Source organism: Phalangium opilio, unplaced genomic scaffold (genome assembly GCF_054372755.1).
Source record: "Phalangium opilio isolate 3A_F unplaced genomic scaffold, DU_Popi_V2 ptg000070l_1, whole genome shotgun sequence".
NCBI lineage: Eukaryota > Metazoa > Arthropoda > Arachnida > Opiliones > Phalangiidae > Phalangium > Phalangium opilio.
The window spans coordinates 12,140,556-12,156,439 of record NW_028324182.1 but is presented as its reverse complement, the minus strand read 5'-3'; the positions used below and the strand labels follow the sequence as shown (position 1 = coordinate 12,156,439).

The 15,884-nt window shown below is 36.9% G+C and overlaps 7 protein-coding genes across 10 annotated transcripts in view; 5 read left to right on the top strand and 2 right to left on the bottom strand.

The window, feature by feature from the left end:
* Nucleotides 1–15,884, bottom strand: part of LOC149661679 (beta-1,4-galactosyltransferase 4-like) — a 118,366-nt gene that overhangs the window by 67,496 nt on the left and 34,986 nt on the right. The gene's annotated exons all lie outside the window — the stretch shown is intronic.
* LOC149661686 (uncharacterized) lies at nt 3,167–5,088 on the top strand. The gene is made up of 9 exons (XM_089843799.1): nt 3,167–3,178; nt 3,231–3,369; nt 3,431–3,467; nt 3,527–3,884; nt 3,945–4,208; nt 4,269–4,532; nt 4,593–4,856; nt 4,917–4,997; nt 5,071–5,088. The coding sequence occupies exons 1-9, from the start codon at nt 3,167–3,169 to the stop codon at nt 5,086–5,088; spliced, it is 1,437 nt and encodes a 478-aa protein (XP_089699925.1).
* Nucleotides 6,003–6,982, top strand: LOC149661685 (uncharacterized). 2 transcript variants are annotated; one of them, XM_089843877.1, is made up of 5 exons: nt 6,003–6,041; nt 6,118–6,190; nt 6,409–6,445; nt 6,520–6,646; nt 6,706–6,982. In XM_089843877.1, the coding sequence occupies exons 2-5, from the start codon at nt 6,133–6,135 to the stop codon at nt 6,838–6,840; spliced, it is 357 nt and encodes a 118-aa protein (XP_089700003.1). In that variant the 5' UTR covers nt 6,003–6,041; nt 6,118–6,132; the 3' UTR covers nt 6,841–6,982. The 2 variants fall into 2 exon arrangements, with proteins under 2 accessions (XP_089700003.1, XP_089700004.1); XM_089843878.1 differs by lacking the exon at nt 6,003–6,041 and having other exon boundaries at nt 6,114–6,190.
* On the top strand, nt 7,264–10,764 carry LOC149661684 (uncharacterized). The gene is made up of 17 exons (XM_089843262.1): nt 7,264–7,525; nt 7,603–7,675; nt 7,924–7,969; nt 8,040–8,148; nt 8,225–8,351; nt 8,484–8,557; nt 8,624–8,689; nt 8,761–8,866; nt 8,929–8,978; nt 9,068–9,133; nt 9,238–9,337; nt 9,423–9,475; nt 9,581–9,652; nt 9,720–9,825; nt 9,888–9,937; nt 10,003–10,068; nt 10,153–10,764. Exons 2-17 carry the CDS (start codon nt 7,618–7,620, stop codon nt 10,240–10,242), a joined length of 1,239 nt encoding a protein of 412 aa, XP_089699388.1. The 5' UTR covers nt 7,264–7,525; nt 7,603–7,617; the 3' UTR covers nt 10,243–10,764.
* LOC149661683 (uncharacterized) lies at nt 10,915–13,524 on the top strand. 2 transcript variants are annotated; one of them, XM_089843267.1, is made up of 2 exons: nt 10,915–11,031; nt 11,165–13,524. In XM_089843267.1, exon 2 carries the CDS (start codon nt 11,222–11,224, stop codon nt 11,915–11,917), a length of 696 nt encoding a protein of 231 aa, XP_089699393.1. In that variant the 5' UTR covers nt 10,915–11,031; nt 11,165–11,221; the 3' UTR covers nt 11,918–13,524. The 2 variants fall into 2 exon arrangements, with proteins under 2 accessions (XP_089699393.1, XP_089699392.1); XM_089843266.1 differs by having other exon boundaries at nt 10,962–11,099.
* On the bottom strand, nt 12,724–13,967 carry RpS3A (ribosomal protein S3A). The gene is made up of 2 exons (XM_089843264.1): nt 13,809–13,967; nt 12,724–13,569 (listed from the first exon to the last, which is right to left on the bottom strand). Exon 2 carries the CDS (start codon nt 13,563–13,565, stop codon nt 12,762–12,764), a length of 804 nt encoding a protein of 267 aa, XP_089699390.1. The 5' UTR covers nt 13,566–13,569; nt 13,809–13,967; the 3' UTR covers nt 12,724–12,761.
* The window catches only part of sev (receptor protein-tyrosine kinase sevenless), a 34,034-nt gene continuing 33,424 nt past the window's right edge, over nt 15,275–15,884 (top strand). For both annotated transcript variants that reach the window (XM_089843245.1, XM_089843244.1), the window contains exon 1: nt 15,275–15,861. In XM_089843245.1, the coding sequence (XP_089699371.1) occupies nt 15,652–15,861 (210 nt within the window). In that variant the 5' untranslated portion in view covers nt 15,275–15,651. The remainder of the gene's footprint in view (nt 15,862–15,884) is intronic.

The window sequence follows — 15,884 nt, the reverse complement described above, 5'->3', positions numbered from 1 at the left end:
GGTCAAAGATGTTACTAAATTCGACAACGAAGTGAGGGATTTCAGCTTGTCAACTAACTAAAATTACAACTAATACTAATAACTCTCGATAGATCGCCCAAATTCGAAGCCAAATTCAAAGCGTTAATCAATTACCATTTGAAGTGGCTTACGACATAATGTCAAAGGTGCACGAAAACATCGACGCTGTTGCTTTGAAAATAGGTTCTTTTCTTAATGAAAATGGGCACGAGTAAGTCTGTCAATTATAACATATTGGGACCTCTAAATAGTGGTAACTTTTTCTGCCAAAATTAATATAGCTTAGTTGAAACTGCGCATGAGTTAAGAGACGATATTGAGATTAAACTTATGGCTCTGGAAGGACAAATTAAACAAAGCACCGATTTGGAATCGTTATTCGGGGCTGTAGTAAAACAAATTAGAAGTCAATACGTCGAATTCTCGAAGAAGCCAGCGTGCGATGCCGGAAAAATTCAAAGCTATCTCTTTGTGCAAGGCATTACCCGTCGGGTATCCAGAGACGTTGCTCAAAAAATCACCGGTGTCGATCCGGAAGAAGTCGACAGACAAATGTAGTGTTTACAACGTTCAAACTACTAATTTTGCGATTAACGATTTCATTCTTAATTCTATCGTTAGTGAAGAGCGTGTTAAGGTACTTCGTAATCACGTTGCGGAACAGTTGGATCTATTGGAATCCCAAGCTACGAGTAGCCTAGTACTTTCCAGAGAATTTGGGTTGCAAGTGACCGCTTTGAGATCCCAACAACAGGCCGCTTCCAGACAACCCATTGACCAAGCTCTACGTACCCTAATTGCGCTACAGGACTCCATTAAACGCGTCCAAGCCGCAGTTAAAAGCCGAATTGAAGGTGGAATTGATTATTAAACACTTATTTGTATGAAACGATGAATTCGATCGAAAATAAACATGCCTGAACATAATTTTTCTCAATTTTTTCTACTTCTCTTAACTCTAACACAAACACTAAGTAAACCAACAATATTTTAATTCAACTGGAAATGAGCGAGACTAATTAGTCCCTTAGTTCCAAAATAAGATGAAACCGTGTACGTTTCCCTGATGAAAGTCCTCTCATTAAAGGGTTAACTAGTCTTATTCTAAGTCTAACCAGTGCGTATCATGTAATAATTCGGCTACATATTTTTAAGCTTCTAACTATCATATTGATTTGACAATTACCTGGACACCTGTGTTCACGCTTAAAATGAATCGTTCATTCATACACGACAAAGAAATAAACCATCTTCTTGAAGTGGATCTTTTTACCACTATTGCGCCTAACAACCGTCTCGCAGTCTTTCCAAGAGATAAATGACTTTGTGCTAGTTTAACCTATTAGTCATCACCACAAATAATGTCACACAATCAGACTTTCAGAGACGAACAACAAGTCTCCAGATTAATAATCAATACAGGTAATTGACCCACACCGAAATCTCCATCCACTTAGCACGTGCTACTAAAAACATTAATGCCTGTCTAGTTTTCTAGACAATCACGTGAAGTACGTATCAACGATACTAAGTATATCTTAATCCATGGGAAAATCCTTCTGTCCGAGTTAAAATAGGCTAAAGAATCGAGTTCATTCACTCCTTATTAGTTATAATTCGCTTATTATCTTACAGACACCAAATTAGTGATTATTCAAATCAATTGTGTTTTTTTGTTTTTATTTCGAAATATGTCGAGTCATAACGCGTTCCAAAAATACGTTTCTAAAATAGGTTTGAGAAAAGACAGATGGTTTATGGGTTTAAGAGACAAAATAGCGATAAACGAAGAGATAAAGGGTCAAACGAAGAATTTAAATTTTGGTATAAAAGGCCATCAATTCGGACACTGAAGCATTGGAAATCTTCCACCGGTAAAGGTAAGTAGAAAAACATTCTTCTCTAAATCTTTGGAAAACTACTCTTAAACCATAATTATACCATGGTTGGTGTATAAAAAGTTTAATTAGATTGTTAATTAGTTTTAGATATGAAAGTCCTATTATTAGTCGTTCTCTCCGGCCTGTGCCTCAACGTATCGGCCAGATGTAAGACCTTAAAATTAAATATATCAAGTACTTATACTAATTTTCAACCCCATTATTATAAACCAATTTTAGATCAGTCTCTGGGTAGGAATAGCGAGTTACTGGAAAGTTCGGCCGCGTAAGTTTAAATAAAATGAAAAATGCAATTAGTTGGCGAGGTTTAAATATTTATACCGCCTTATAGCCAAGGAAATGCCTTAGCTACCCTTCGTCAAGTTCTGGATCTTACTTTGCAACTAACTCAAAGGCTAGCATCTATCAGCGAGGATATTCGGGAGGCGAACATTGATAGGGTACCACAATTACTTCACAGTCTTAACCCAAGATTGATTAATCACATTAATTTTAATTAAACACTAACGAAGATTCAAGAGCTGAATGATGAAATTCGCGCTACTGCCGCTTTACAACAGCAACAAGCCCAACAAGCTTTAGAACAACTGCGTCAAGAAGTTGGCCAGCTCTTGAGGCTAGTTATTCGGCAATTGCAACGTTAGTATCTACCCAATCTGAGCTAAATAAGTTCATAAGTTAATTATTATTTATTGCAACTAATAGAGCGTGGACAACAAACTCCTGGATCTTACTCCGGTAATATTTTAGAGGGATTGCTAGGAAACATTTTGGGTGGACTATCAGGTTCCCAACGTAAGGGTTACTAAATAATAGGCCGGTTTTCTAAGTACTTCCTAAATCTAACCATTTTTATAGGAGGATATGCTTCTCAGGGTTTATCGCGTCTAGAAAAGTAAGATTAACCATGAAATCGGTTAAGATTGAGCTAACTTTGACATATTTTGCAGCATCAACCGTCTTACACAACTAGGACGCCGATTAGTTCAAACTTACGTCAACGAAATCCAAGAAATATTGATCGAACAACAACCGCAGGTTCAGAGAGAAAACCAACAAAGAGTAAGACTTCGTTGATGCCCCTGAAAGATGCCTTTTCTGCTACACGTTGGCTAAGCTTGGCAAAGGCTAGTTAAACCAAAGGCAGGAACCAATGGGACCTAGTGCATTAGGTCTGATTGGTTCCTGCCTTTGGCAAGGTAAAATTCGTGTCCAGAAGATTAGCCAGCATGCTAGGGGTGATAATGGAGCCGCCTGTTACTTTAAATTATTGTTGGTTTAAAAACTGATGGGCTTTTTCGGTTTTAGATTGATGCTATTCAAAGTTCATTAGATCAATTGGAAAAACAGTCTGGAGGCCCAATCCAACAGACAGTCCAGACTTTGACCCAACAAATCCAGTCCCTGTTCCAAGCTATTACCCAAAGGCTAATCCAGATTTCTTCTGGTAATAGTATGATTACAATTCAATTTTAAAATCATAGAATTTATGTCACGTAATATTTTAGCTGGTGATTATTCTTCATCCGAGCAAGGAGGACAACAGTAAGTAGTACTGATCTCTTTAGCCCAAAGGCAACCACTTTAATTTCATATTTTTTCAGGCTGGATCAAATTGCCCGACAAATTCGCTCCCAAACTCAGCAACTCCTTCAGCAATTGCAGAACCAATTAACTCAAAACTCCGCCCTTCAAGCTCAATACGGACAAGATCTTGCTGAAATTCAGGCCGCCCTTCAAGACAACACCCTATCTTTCCAAAGTCTCCTCTTCCTACAGGCTGAAGTTCAACAGATTGCCAGAGAAATTAACCAGGATGGTTCCAATCAACTAGGATACAGCCAGAATCAGCAACAAAGAGACCTTCAAGAACTTCTCCTTGGTCAAACTCAACAGCGAATTGCTCAACTTGAGGAACAATTAGCCCAGAACTCCCAGCTTCAAGAGCAATTTGGAGAACAAGTATGTAGTAATAATATAAAGAAATGGAAAAGTATTAATTAAAATGCGCTATTCTTGTAGTTGGCCCAGTTGACTGCTCAACAACAAAACCTAGCCCAACAATCGGCCAAACAAGCTATCCGAGGACTCATCTACTTGCAAGTCGCTCTTATCCAACTCCAAAGATCCGTAGCTCAATCTCAACAGCAATCCGGACAAGGTTATTCGCAACAAGGTCAACAACAGAGACTACAACAACTAATTAGTCAGACTGAAGAGCAAGTTGCTCAAATTGAAGCCCAGTTGGCCCAGAACCCACAATTGCAACAGCAATATGGAGAACAAGTACAAATAGCATCCTCAAACTAAATTTTCAATATATTAACTGAAATTCTTTCCCCATAGTTGGCTCAACTGACTGCCCAACAACAAAGACTAGCCCAACAATCCGGCCAACAAGCTATCCAAGGACTCGTCTACTTGCAAGTCGCTCTTATCCAACTCCAGAAAGCCGTAGCTCAATTCCAACAGCAATCCGGACAAGGTTATTCGCAACAAGGTCAACAACAAAGGCTGCAACAACTAATTAGTCTGACTGAAACTCAAGTTGCTCAAATTGAAGCTCAATTGGCCCAGAACCCACAATTGCAACAGCAATACGGAGAACAAGTACAGAAACCTTTACCAAACTTAACGAATCATGAACTAAGTAACATTCTCTTTCCACAGTTGGCTCAACTGACTGCCCAACAACAAAGACTAGCTCAACAATCCGGCGAACAAGCTATCCAAGGACTCGTTTACTTGCAAGTCGCTCTTGTCCAACTCCAGAGAGCAGTAGCTCAATCCCAACAGCAATCCGGACAAGGTTACTCCCAACAAGGTCAACAGCAGGTACTACAACAACTAATTAGTCAGACTGAAGAGCAAATTGCTCAAATTGAAGCCCAGTTGGCCCAGAACCCACAATTGCAACAGCAATATGGAGAACAAGTAGGGAAAACCTTCTTAAACCAAATTTTTAACGAACTAACTGACATTCTCTCCCCACAGTTGGCTCAGCTGACTGCCCAACAACAAAGACTTGCCCAACAATCTGGCCAACAAGCTATCTATGGACTCATCTACTTGCAGGTCGCTCTTATCCAACTACAGGGAGCCGTGGTTCAATCCCAACAGCAATCCGGACAAAACTATTCCCAACAAGGTCAACAGCAACAACTAGAACTGATTGCTGAAGACCAACTTCGACTTCTTGAGCTTACTGTTTCTCAGAGTGTCGCTCTTCAACAGGAATACGGTCAACAAGTAAGTGATCCTCCCATAAATTGAATTAAATAACTATTTAATTATTCCAATCTCTATAAAAAAAGGTTACTGCTTTGAGATCTCAAGCCGAGAGTCTTTCCCAACAATCCGGTCAGCAAGCCATTCAAGGCCTTCGTTCCCTCCTTCAAAACATTGAACAGCTTTACTTCAATGTCCTCGAGCGAATTCTTGGCGGACTCGATTAAAAGAAACCCAACGAAACCCGAGAAACGCGACCATATCCTTTTTTATCAACAATTTTAAATAAGTTTTAACAATTTAAATCTAATAAATATTCCAAAGCATGTATGAAAAACCCCAAAAAAATAAATAAATACTTTTAACGAAAAATACTGGTATTCACTGCCTTCTTACTTCCACATATAATTATTGAGCAATAACTGATTAGACGAATTTAAACCTACCAATTCTCACTGGGGATAAGTCAAAGGAAAATTTCCAAATTCCAAAACGTATTCCACAATTATAATTAAATATCTTCGCAAATGTAGGCCGAAAACTCATTATTATTGGCGAATCGATAATTACGAGAATATTCTTAGACACCTCATTAGGAATTTGTCACGGTTTCAAATGAAATTGTTCGCCTCTTATGAAACGGGGTATATACAAGATAGCTCAATTCCCACGGGAATTCAAAGACTTATTTTGGATTGCTCTTTAAATTTACGATAAAAGCTTCCATCTAAATACGGAAAATTTCCCGATTTTAGAAGGAAACACAACAGACGTTCGCCTTGAAATTTATTAGATAACACAGAGATACTAAATAAAATTTTTGATTCGGTATAAAAGGCCTAAACAGAAGTACCAATTTAAGTCATACTTAGGGACACATCCTAGAAAAAGGTCGAAATTTCAACCCATTCAAAGTCGTTTAATTGGAAAGTCTTTTGTATTTAACTCTCATTTTTTCATAAGACAGGACTCAAAATCAAGAATGAAGTTTCTTTTGGTAGCCGCGCTTTGTGGTTTGGCGGTAGTGGCCTCGTCCGAGTGTAAGATTTTAATAGCGTGTTAATTAGTTCATATAAGATTATCGTCCATAATGGATCATAAAACCCATCTCCATGGTTCAACCCTATCCCAACCCCAAAACGAGGAATTCTTTCCTCCTCCCTGAATGGTTTAACGAGACCCCACTTCCTCTGAGATTCAGCGTAATGATTACAATTCAATATTAACATCATAGAATTTAATTCACGCAATATTTTAGCTGGTGATTATTCTTCATCCGAACAAGGAGGACAACAGTAAGTAGTACCGATCTCTTTAACTCAAATGCAACCACAGATAATTTCATATTTTTCACGTTGGACCAACTAAGATACAGCCAGAGTCAGCAAGAAAAGACCGCCCAAGAACGTCTCCTTGGTCAAACTCAACAGCGAATTGCTCAACTTGAGGAACAATTAGCCCAGAACTCCCAGCTTCAAGAGAAATATGGAGAACAAGTATGTAGATATGGTATAAAGATATGGAAATGTAATATTAAAATGTGCTGTTCTTGCAGTTGGCCCGGTTGACTGCTCAACAGCAAATCCTAGCCCAACAATCCGGCCAACAAGCTATCCAAGGACTCGTCAACTTACTACGCGCTCTCATCGAACTCAAAGAAGAAATTTTTCAATTTGAGTTACAAGGCTAATCCCAACAAGGCCAACAGCTATAATATTATTTTTGATTAAAAACATTAAATAAGTTTTAACTATTTTAATCTAATAAATATCCCAAAGCATGTATGAAAAACACAAATAAAAAATAAATAAATAAATACTTTTAACTAAAAATACTTGTATTCACTGCCTTACTTCCACATATAATTATTAAGCAATAACTGATTAGATGAATTTAAGGCAATCAATTCTCGATGGGGAAAAGTCAAAGGAAAATTTCCTAATTCCAAAATATATTCCACAATTATAATTAAATATCTACACAAATGTAAGCCGTAAACTCATTATTATTGGCGAATCGATAATTGCTAGAATATTCTAAGACACCTCATTAGGAATTTGTCACGGTTTAAATGAAAGGGTACGCCTCTTACGAAACTGGGTATAAAGCGAACTACAAGATGGCTTAATTCCCACAGAAATTCAAATTCATTCCCATATTTACGATTGCTCATTAAATTTACGATAAAAGCTTTCCATCTAATTAAAGGCAAATTTCTCAAATTTAGATGGAAAGACAACAGATGTTCGTCTAGAAATTTATTAGATAACAAAGAGATACTAAATAAAATTTTCGGTTCGACTGGCGAATCGGTATAAAAGGCCTAAAGAGAAGTACCAAATTAAGTCATACTTGGGATTACACGCTCGAAAAAGGTCGAAATTTGTCGCTTAATTGGAAAGTCTTTTGAATATATTTTTATCAATTAACTCACATTCTTTCAATTATATAGGGATTAAAATTAAGAATGAAGTTCCTTTTAGTAGCTGCTCTTTGTGGTTTGGCGGTCGTGGCTTCGTCCGAACGTAAGATTTTAATAGCGTCTTAATTAGTCAATATAGGATTATCGTCCATAATGGATCATAAAACCCATCTCCATGGTTCAACCCTATTCCAACCCAGTAACGAGCAATTCTTTCTTTATCCCTAGCTGATTTAACGAGACCCCATTTCCCCTTCCCTTAGCGTAAAACTTCTCTTGGAGATGAGTGATGGACGAAATGATCTCCATTGCTTAATAATATATTAAATTCTTCCGCTTATTTGGTTATAGACGATTCTCTACATTACGTTGATGATATTTTGGACAACTCAAACTAGTAAGTGCCGGATTTATGATATGTTATAGGCTTTTAAGAAGTTGGACTAAGCAGAAGCTATCATTCACAGCGAATTGGGTATTCTCCGAGCCGTCCGAGGAGCTCTAAACCGCTTCTTAGACCAAGCTGAAAATCTCGTTTCACGTAGGGATGACCTTAGAGACACCATTGGTGCCAAGGTAATGACCCTTCCATACTTAAGTTAATGGCATTTTCCGTTTACAAAAATCTGTACAGATAAGTATCTTTACATAGATTGAAGAACTTCGCCAGAAAATCGAAAGCACCATCGACTTGTCCGTTGACAAGGCCGGTGATATTTTGGCGGAAGTACGCCGTGAAATCAATGACCTTTCTGCTGAGATCACGCGTCGTCTCAAACGTAAGCCTCTTTATTATTCTAGTCCACCAACAAGACAGGGAGGGGTCAAGTATGTCAACATTAGGTAAACGATAAACGTTGGATGATAAGGAGGAACTAAGCCCCCCGTTTACTGTTTACACTCAATAACAGAAAGACCCTCGAAAAGTGTCAACTACGACGCCGACTTCGAACTAGGGGTGATATTCACTGAACTAAGGAACATGGTATGTATAAGCTTAAAGCTATTTTATCCCCCTATGCTTCAGTAATAATATTGTTTTTTAAAATAGTTGAGGGCGCCAAAGGTCATCACGGAAGTTCGAGGGTACCTTCGTTCCTTGGCAACTGAACACCCTGTAAGAATACACGAAGCCTTGTAGAAGATAAGCCTTCGAAAAATTTAGTTCTTTTTCTTTTAATTTTGTAGATTGTCTTCCTAATCAAAGCTTACGCTGGAAGCGCCACGGACGAAGATGTTAGTGAGGTTTTGAGCGAATTACTTTCGGGTTTGGAGGATTCCCTAGCATACTACCGTAAATTTGAAATGCCAATTTTGCAAGTAAAGATTAAGTTAAAATAGTTCCTATATTTTAAGGAGGCGATTATTCCGCATTGGGAGAGCTATTCGTACGAGCCCACCAAGTGGTAAGTCTCATCCTTAACAGCTCCATATTCATGAAAGTATTTAATAAATTCGCGAAGAGATGGTTTAGTAAATTATTAATATCTTGTAGTTAAGGACGGATGAAGGTTTAGCTGTCCTCAAGCAATATTTCCGCGATTTGCAAGCAGTACATCCAGTAAGACTTATAAAGACGGCCTCTTTTCAATAATCATAAAGGGCTTAATTGAAGGAAAATTAATTAGTAAACTAATCTCCGGCGGGGGGGTTTGGGTTGTCTAGATCGTAGTTCGCGTTAGAAATTACGTCATTAACGCCCAAGACGACGATTTGAGGGAAGTCGTGGACGAACTCTTATCCGGAATTCAAAACTCTAACGGAAGTAAGTCTTCTTCGTCTAAATATTTACTTTCGACGCGGCAAAATTCTTAGGAAATTGAAAGGTTCCGGTCCCCTGTTTATTTCAGATTATGACTCTACCACTCAACTTAGGGATCTGTTTGTTCGCATCAAGCAAGTCGTAAGTACAAAGTTTTAAAATAAAATCCTACAAGCTTTCCTTTAAGCTTACTCAGGAGACAAACAAAAACAAAAAACATGTCAAAATATTTTTATTTTCCTGCAGATTTTGTCTTCGAACAAAGGTATAGCCGTCCTCAGAGAATACGCCCATCAAAAACTAGTGTCCACCCATCCCGTAAGATCGCCAAAATATACCGTTTTTTAAATTTCAAGGATTACCTTACATGATTAGATTATAACAGGTGGTAGTTCTCATCAAGAGATACCTTCAATACTCTAGCGATGATGACTTGAAAGAACTTTTTACCGAACTATTCCAAAATGTGGGATACTTTTACGGTTATTACGGTAGGTGTATTTGAAATAATTGACATATAGAAAATGAGTTAATTATGCTCAATTATTCATAGATGAAAGAAGCGATTTGAGGGAACTTTTCTTGCAAGTCAAAGATATTGTTGTAAGGAAAAAAACGTGTGTAAATTAACTGTCATGGTATTCGTTATTAAAGTATTATCTTTATAGCTTGGAAGCCAAGACGGTTTGAACGTCATCCGAAACTACGCTAGTAATTTGGAAACTAGCAACCCCGTAAGAAACAAACTACGTTATTGTTTATTATTATTATTAGTTAATTATTCATGGCTACGTGAAATTAATTCTCATTTTCAATAGATCGCTTTGAGAATCAAAAACTACTTTGTCAACGCCGTTGAGGACGATCTCAAGGAAGCTTTGGTAGCTCTATTCGGGGGATTAGAATAATTTCACAAATGTAAAATTGACTTTTAAACCTAACAACATAATCTTCCCAGATACCAAAAGTTCTTAATAAAGTTTTATAAAATGAAAAGAAAGATTCAAAGTTTATTTTAATTCAAACAGAAGCTCCCGAGTGTTTGTTTGCTTGTTTTAGTTTTCTTGGTTCAAAAGATATTCCGCCTATATTAAAATTCATTAAAGACAGAACTTCCGCATAGCAAACTATAACCAGACCCACGCGTTACTATGGATATAAGATTAAATTTTAACGCTATGTCAACATCTCCGGAATCCGAAGTGACATACTCTTACACTAACATCAAAGGTAGAGAAACTATATAGTTAAAGAGATTTAATTAAATACGGTAAATCCCTTTCCATTGCCGGAATTATATAATCCATGGACGGTGAATTATACATATCACGTGTATAATCGCTAAGATGTTGGTATTTCACGTTATCTTACTAAAGAGTGTAGAAGTGATTGATAGGGCTGTCATTGTCCTCAAAATTAAGGTCGCTTTTAGCATTAAAGATAATGTGACATAGATAATTAAAAAAATTGCTGATTAAAACTGTTTATTTAAAACTAATTAATCTTATAAACGATAATTATTTTTTATTAAAAAATTTTAATCAATAGTTTAGTTAGTTTGTTTGCGGATAGATGGCGCTGTATACGGTAATTTTAAGAATTTTGCCAAGCCTTGCACATGCATGCATAACTCAACGATGGAAGTATGTAGTATTTGTGTGGAAACTAATCAATCTCGCAAATTAAAATTTATTTAAGTATGCAATTAATTTCTCTCGTAGATAAATTTATGTTATGTATAGATTTATACGTTTTTAAAAACGAGGTAAAGTTATTGTTTTTTGGTAAAGAAAAGCTGAAAATAATTTTCACCCCTGTTACAACTTACAGGTACTTTCTTCCGAGAGGACAGAGTCACAGAGCCTTCATTTTGTAAATAAATAAATAATGGGAATCAGACAAAGATTAAGGAGATCCAGAGTTCTAGTCGTTATTATTTGCCTAACGATTCTTGGTCTTTTATTCACCTTACTTCCCTCCAATTTGCTTGCAACTGACAAACCACCCACCAGTGACGAATGCGTCTTATCTTCTAAAGACCAAACAAAATTGGATATTCTAGCCGCTAAACTTAAAGAAGCCTTGACATTCCTCAATCTAGCTCACTTTCTGTGTTACAATTCTCTCTGGGGTGCCTTAAAGTCAAATGGACCTCTACCTTGGAGCAAAACAATCCAGTTATGTTTATTTAACGAGGAAGTGTCCAAAGTTGATGAAGGATTTTTGATAAGAACTTTTAAACGTTACGGAATTGCTCTCTCATATCAATCAGGGGTGGGAGTTTACTTGGCTCACATAGAAGGTGACCCAAGCACCCAGGCTGAGTTAATACTGTTTGAAAAAGACTCTATAATGGGGCATTACCGAAGGATAGGATGGAAACATAGAATTTTACCACCCGATACTTGTGATACCCTACATTGTTTCGCACCTCGTTTTGTCGAGCCTCCTTTACCTACTACAAATTTCCTAGAGCAAAAATTTGCATTTCCTAAAGAGGAAATTGAAATTCAAAAGTATTTGTTCCCACATGATTGGTGGAAAGATGTCAGACCAGAAAAATGTAGAACCAATGATGAGTAAAATGAATAAGGGTTACAAATAGAGATTAATTTGATTTAATTATAATTTAGTTTCATTTTGTATCCCTCATTAAAGGGAGGGTGAAGTGGAAAATCAAGCGATTTTTTTATCGATTCTTCTACTAATTATAAGACCATTCTGCATAGTAAAACATTCACTAAATACTTCCGAATGAGTTTAAAATTCAAATTAGGTTCAGATTTTAGGGATAATTTTAAACAAGGACTGCCGACCAATCGCGTAACGCCCTGCCTTTTTATTAACAAAATTCTCGTGGCACGCTCTGTGTCTCGCGCCACGATTGTGACATCACGTGCGAATTTTATCAAATCTCGTGATAAATTTCATTCAACACGGAACGTGCCGCGATAATTTTGTTAGCAAAAAGGCAGGGCGTTACGTGATTGGTCGGAGGTCCTTGTTTAAAATTATCCTTAAAATCTGAACCTAATTTGAATTTTAAAATCATTCGGAGTTGGTATTTCCTGAATGTTTCACTATGCAGACTGGTCTTAAAATTGGTAGAAGAATCGATAAAAAATCACTTGATTTTCCACTTCACCCTCCCTTTAAACTATCAGTCTCCATCCTCACAATTAGTTATTAAATTCCCTGTGAAAATAAATAATTTCTAAGAAAGTATTCCTTGCCAAATCCCTCCTATGTAAAATTAATTACAATTACAACCCTAATTTATTGTTGAAAATTTTATAAAGATATATATATATATAATTATTAATTGTAAAAAAAAAAAATGTGTCAATTTATGAAATAAATGAGCTTCAGTTCAAAAAAGAAAAAACCCATTCACATTTCTCCATTTTATTTTATTTAGAAAAATCTTTTACACATTTTCTAGAACCGGAGGTTCATAACCCTCTGGTCTATCAACCTTAACTCCCTCTTCTCCAGGAGCAGCAGCAACAACGGCTCCCTTTCCCGAACCTTCTCCGTGCAACTCCAATAATTTCATCAAATCGAATTTTGGCTTCTTCAGGACCTTGACTTTCCTGATCATGACATCGTGCAAAGGATAGATGCCTTGGCAAGCCTTCTCAATATCTTTGCAGATACTATCCGGAATCAGCTTTTGAACAACGTTGTTCAAATCACTGGCTGAAACCTCCTTGACCATATGTTCGACCATCTTCCTTCTGATAGCCCTAACTTGGGTGTGTTGGGCGTAACAGGTTTTCTTCGCTTGGTTGTTAAACTTCTTGGTGAAACCAATGCAGAACATTCTCAAAAGATAGCCATCGGTTGTTTTAACATCAACATTAGCTTCGATCAAGGTTTGCCATTTCTTGACCATGGATCTTAATTTGTCAGTGGTCAAATCCATTCCATGGAAGTTGGTCAAGACATTACGTCCTTGGATATCTTCAGCAATCAATCTGAACTTTCTGCAAGCAACTTCATCATTTTGCAAATCAGCCAGGGAAATTTCGAAGACACGGCCCTTGAGACCTTCCGAGGCGATCTTGGTTCCTTGAGTACGATTTACTAAGGTCTTTCCAACATTCCTGACGGTGAATTGGCAAGGTGCTTTCACATCATACCAATCCTTACGGGTGAAAGGGTCAACAATCTTCTTCTTAACTCCCTTCTTTCCACTTTTAGACAATCCCTTATTCTTTCCAACAGCCATGATCCTAATTTTAACATTTTTAATATTAAAACACTTAATTTTTTTAAAATATGGAAACGTGGTTGGGTTAGAAATTAAGCCTATCCCATAGAATTATATAGCAAAGGCCTAACTTAAAGTTAGGGCTAAGGCCCGACATGCTCTATTATAATAGACCTAAATTCACAATATATTTCGTATCTTGCTTATATAAAACAATGGGAAAATTAAGCAAACATTTCAATAAATTTAAATTTAACTTACTTTTTATATTAGATTGAATTAATCGGCTTTCAAGACTGGAATGATCGCCAGCTTTTCGTACACGTGGTGACGATTCTAAAGAGAGAGAAAAGGCTAAGCGCGGAGGCGCCGACGCGGAATATCTCCAATTTTTTCTCCCTCGAAATCTTACATTTTGAGCACCAGACGGCGACACCTACCAAAACTTTTGGCGCGAAAAAAGGCGCGCAATTTAAACTGAAAAACACGTGGACGAGCGAAATATATAAGCTTTTCAGGGAAACAAATCATTTTAACGAGGAAATTTTTAGTAATAATTGATAACTAAAACGGAACAATATATACCAGAATCTACTTCAAAAGCAAAATTGACTAATTTCTCAGAATTTCATACATTATTAAACTGATAAGAGTTTCGTCTATAGATTTGTAAACTTTCTTCGTCATCAATAAGACCCTAAAAAGTCTGACAATATTAGAAACGAAATATAAATATAAATATAAATATAAATATTAACACTTCCTACTGAATACTAACGGCTCTAAACGCTCTAAAATATAACATCCTGCATTAATATCATAAAATGGCTTCCCCACAAATATTCCCATGACATTAAAAACTAGGTAGTAAGGTACAAAAAAAAGGTATCTCCGCTCTCTGGTGGTAGTAGTTCTATTCCACGTCCATGAACGGGCGTATGGGTTGGGTCCCTTTTTATCACATCCTATAGCCACCGCGAGGAAGTCGGGGCCATTGTGATCGCTTCCGGAGCTAGCCAACATCCCATTCAAAAATCACTTCCGATAGACCCTTACCTTTACCTACCCTATCCCTTTTTGATATCCCTTTGAAAAAAGAGGGGAAAATCATCTTAAATAATGAGATTCAAACGGTGTAGGGAATCTCAGGGGAAGACGAACAATTTTTTTGGGCGTTTACATATAAAATTTACAAATTCATTCATAAAATCAGTCGGATAAAAATTGGAAAATCCGTTTCACACACCCAATAAAAAATTCAAGCAAGTTTCCCGTGCAATGCTACGTGAGTATTATAGTTAACTAATTAATATATATAATTAAAACGCCGTTTAGTATGTTTATTCGGAATATTATCGAGTCTTTGACCTCAAACTGGGAGAGGATGATAGTCGGAAATGTATAATTGGGAAATCTAACCCTTTGGCGAGGAGAAACACTGGAACAACAACGTACGACTTTATCAAGCACATTTTGCGCCAGTACTCGATTCAATATGTCTTATCGTATATTTCCTCTTATTCTAAACAAAAACTTGAGTTTATACATTTTTAAGTGTAAAACACTTGTCATTTTGGATTTCCCAATACTAACTTCCGCTGCTCGTTAACTTAAAGTACATAATTTTACATTTGAAGATTAAATTTAACATTAAATCCTGATATACATTAATCTCTATAAATAAAGAAGTAACTATCCCATTTATTCTTAGTCTTCTACTCTACAGATACCACGCAGACAACTACCACAAGTTACTTCCGAATTGAATTAACTTTTAATTTGAAACTAATATGATATCTAAATTTAATCGGGCTCCGTCCCATCCAATGAACGTTCGCGATTACTGTACACTGTACAAAATCGTCTGCTACTGAACCGGGTGGTGTCCAATCATATCAAGCGTAACCTTCCGTGACGTAATGCCGAGTTACTGGATCAAAAACCTTTGTGTCAAAGTTCCTATATAACTATAGTACAACAACCAACCATCCTCTACGAGAATTTCAATACAATTTTGATATCCCTCCCCATGTATCCAGAGAGAGGGGAACATAGTGTCTGAGAGTGAGTAGAGAGATAGATTAGAGAGAAGTTGGGTAGTTCTATGGTTCTCCGCGGTCTGGATGCTCGCACTCGCGTTCAGAAGTCAGGGATAACTCAATATGGATGGACATACAACTACGTGACAATGTCGGGTCGAAAAAACACTTTTTTCGTTATTGACTTTTTCATTTTGTCGGTACTGATACTGACCAATGGGATTTTTACCGACAATGTCCTTCAAAAGTGCCACGAAGAGTGTCAGAATCGAATGGTAAGTTAATGCAATAATTACTC

What these genes read in the sequence shown, in the direction of transcription:
- LOC149661686 (XM_089843799.1), top strand. An exon ending in GCTAATCCAGATTTCTTCTG is followed by an intron (nt 3,370 to 3,430) that starts GTAATAGTATGA and finishes GTAATATTTTAG; the next exon opens with CTGGTGATTATTCTTCATCC. An exon ending in AACAGCAATATGGAGAACAA is followed by an intron (nt 4,209 to 4,268) that starts GTACAAATAGCA and finishes CTTTCCCCATAG; the next exon opens with TTGGCTCAACTGACTGCCCA.
- LOC149661685 (XM_089843877.1), top strand. Translation starts at nt 6,133, where the DNA reads ATGAAGTTTCTTTTGGTAGCCGCGCTTTGTGGTTTGGCGGTAGTGGCC. An exon ending in GGTAGTGGCCTCGTCCGAGT is followed by an intron (nt 6,191 to 6,408) that starts GTAAGATTTTAA and finishes GCAATATTTTAG; the next exon opens with CTGGTGATTATTCTTCATCC. An exon ending in TCCGAACAAGGAGGACAACA is followed by an intron (nt 6,446 to 6,519) that starts GTAAGTAGTACC and finishes GGACCAACTAAG; the next exon opens with ATACAGCCAGAGTCAGCAAG.
- RpS3A (XM_089843264.1), bottom strand. Translation starts at nt 13,565, where the DNA reads ATGGCTGTTGGAAAGAATAAGGGATTGTCTAAAAGTGGAAAGAAGGGA.
- LOC149661683 (XM_089843267.1), top strand. Translation starts at nt 11,222, where the DNA reads ATGGGAATCAGACAAAGATTAAGGAGATCCAGAGTTCTAGTCGTTATT.
- LOC149661684 (XM_089843262.1), top strand. Translation starts at nt 7,618, where the DNA reads ATGAAGTTCCTTTTAGTAGCTGCTCTTTGTGGTTTGGCGGTCGTGGCT. An exon ending in GAGACACCATTGGTGCCAAG is followed by an intron (nt 8,149 to 8,224) that starts GTAATGACCCTT and finishes ATCTTTACATAG; the next exon opens with ATTGAAGAACTTCGCCAGAA. An exon ending in AACTAGTGTCCACCCATCCC is followed by an intron (nt 9,653 to 9,719) that starts GTAAGATCGCCA and finishes AGATTATAACAG; the next exon opens with GTGGTAGTTCTCATCAAGAG.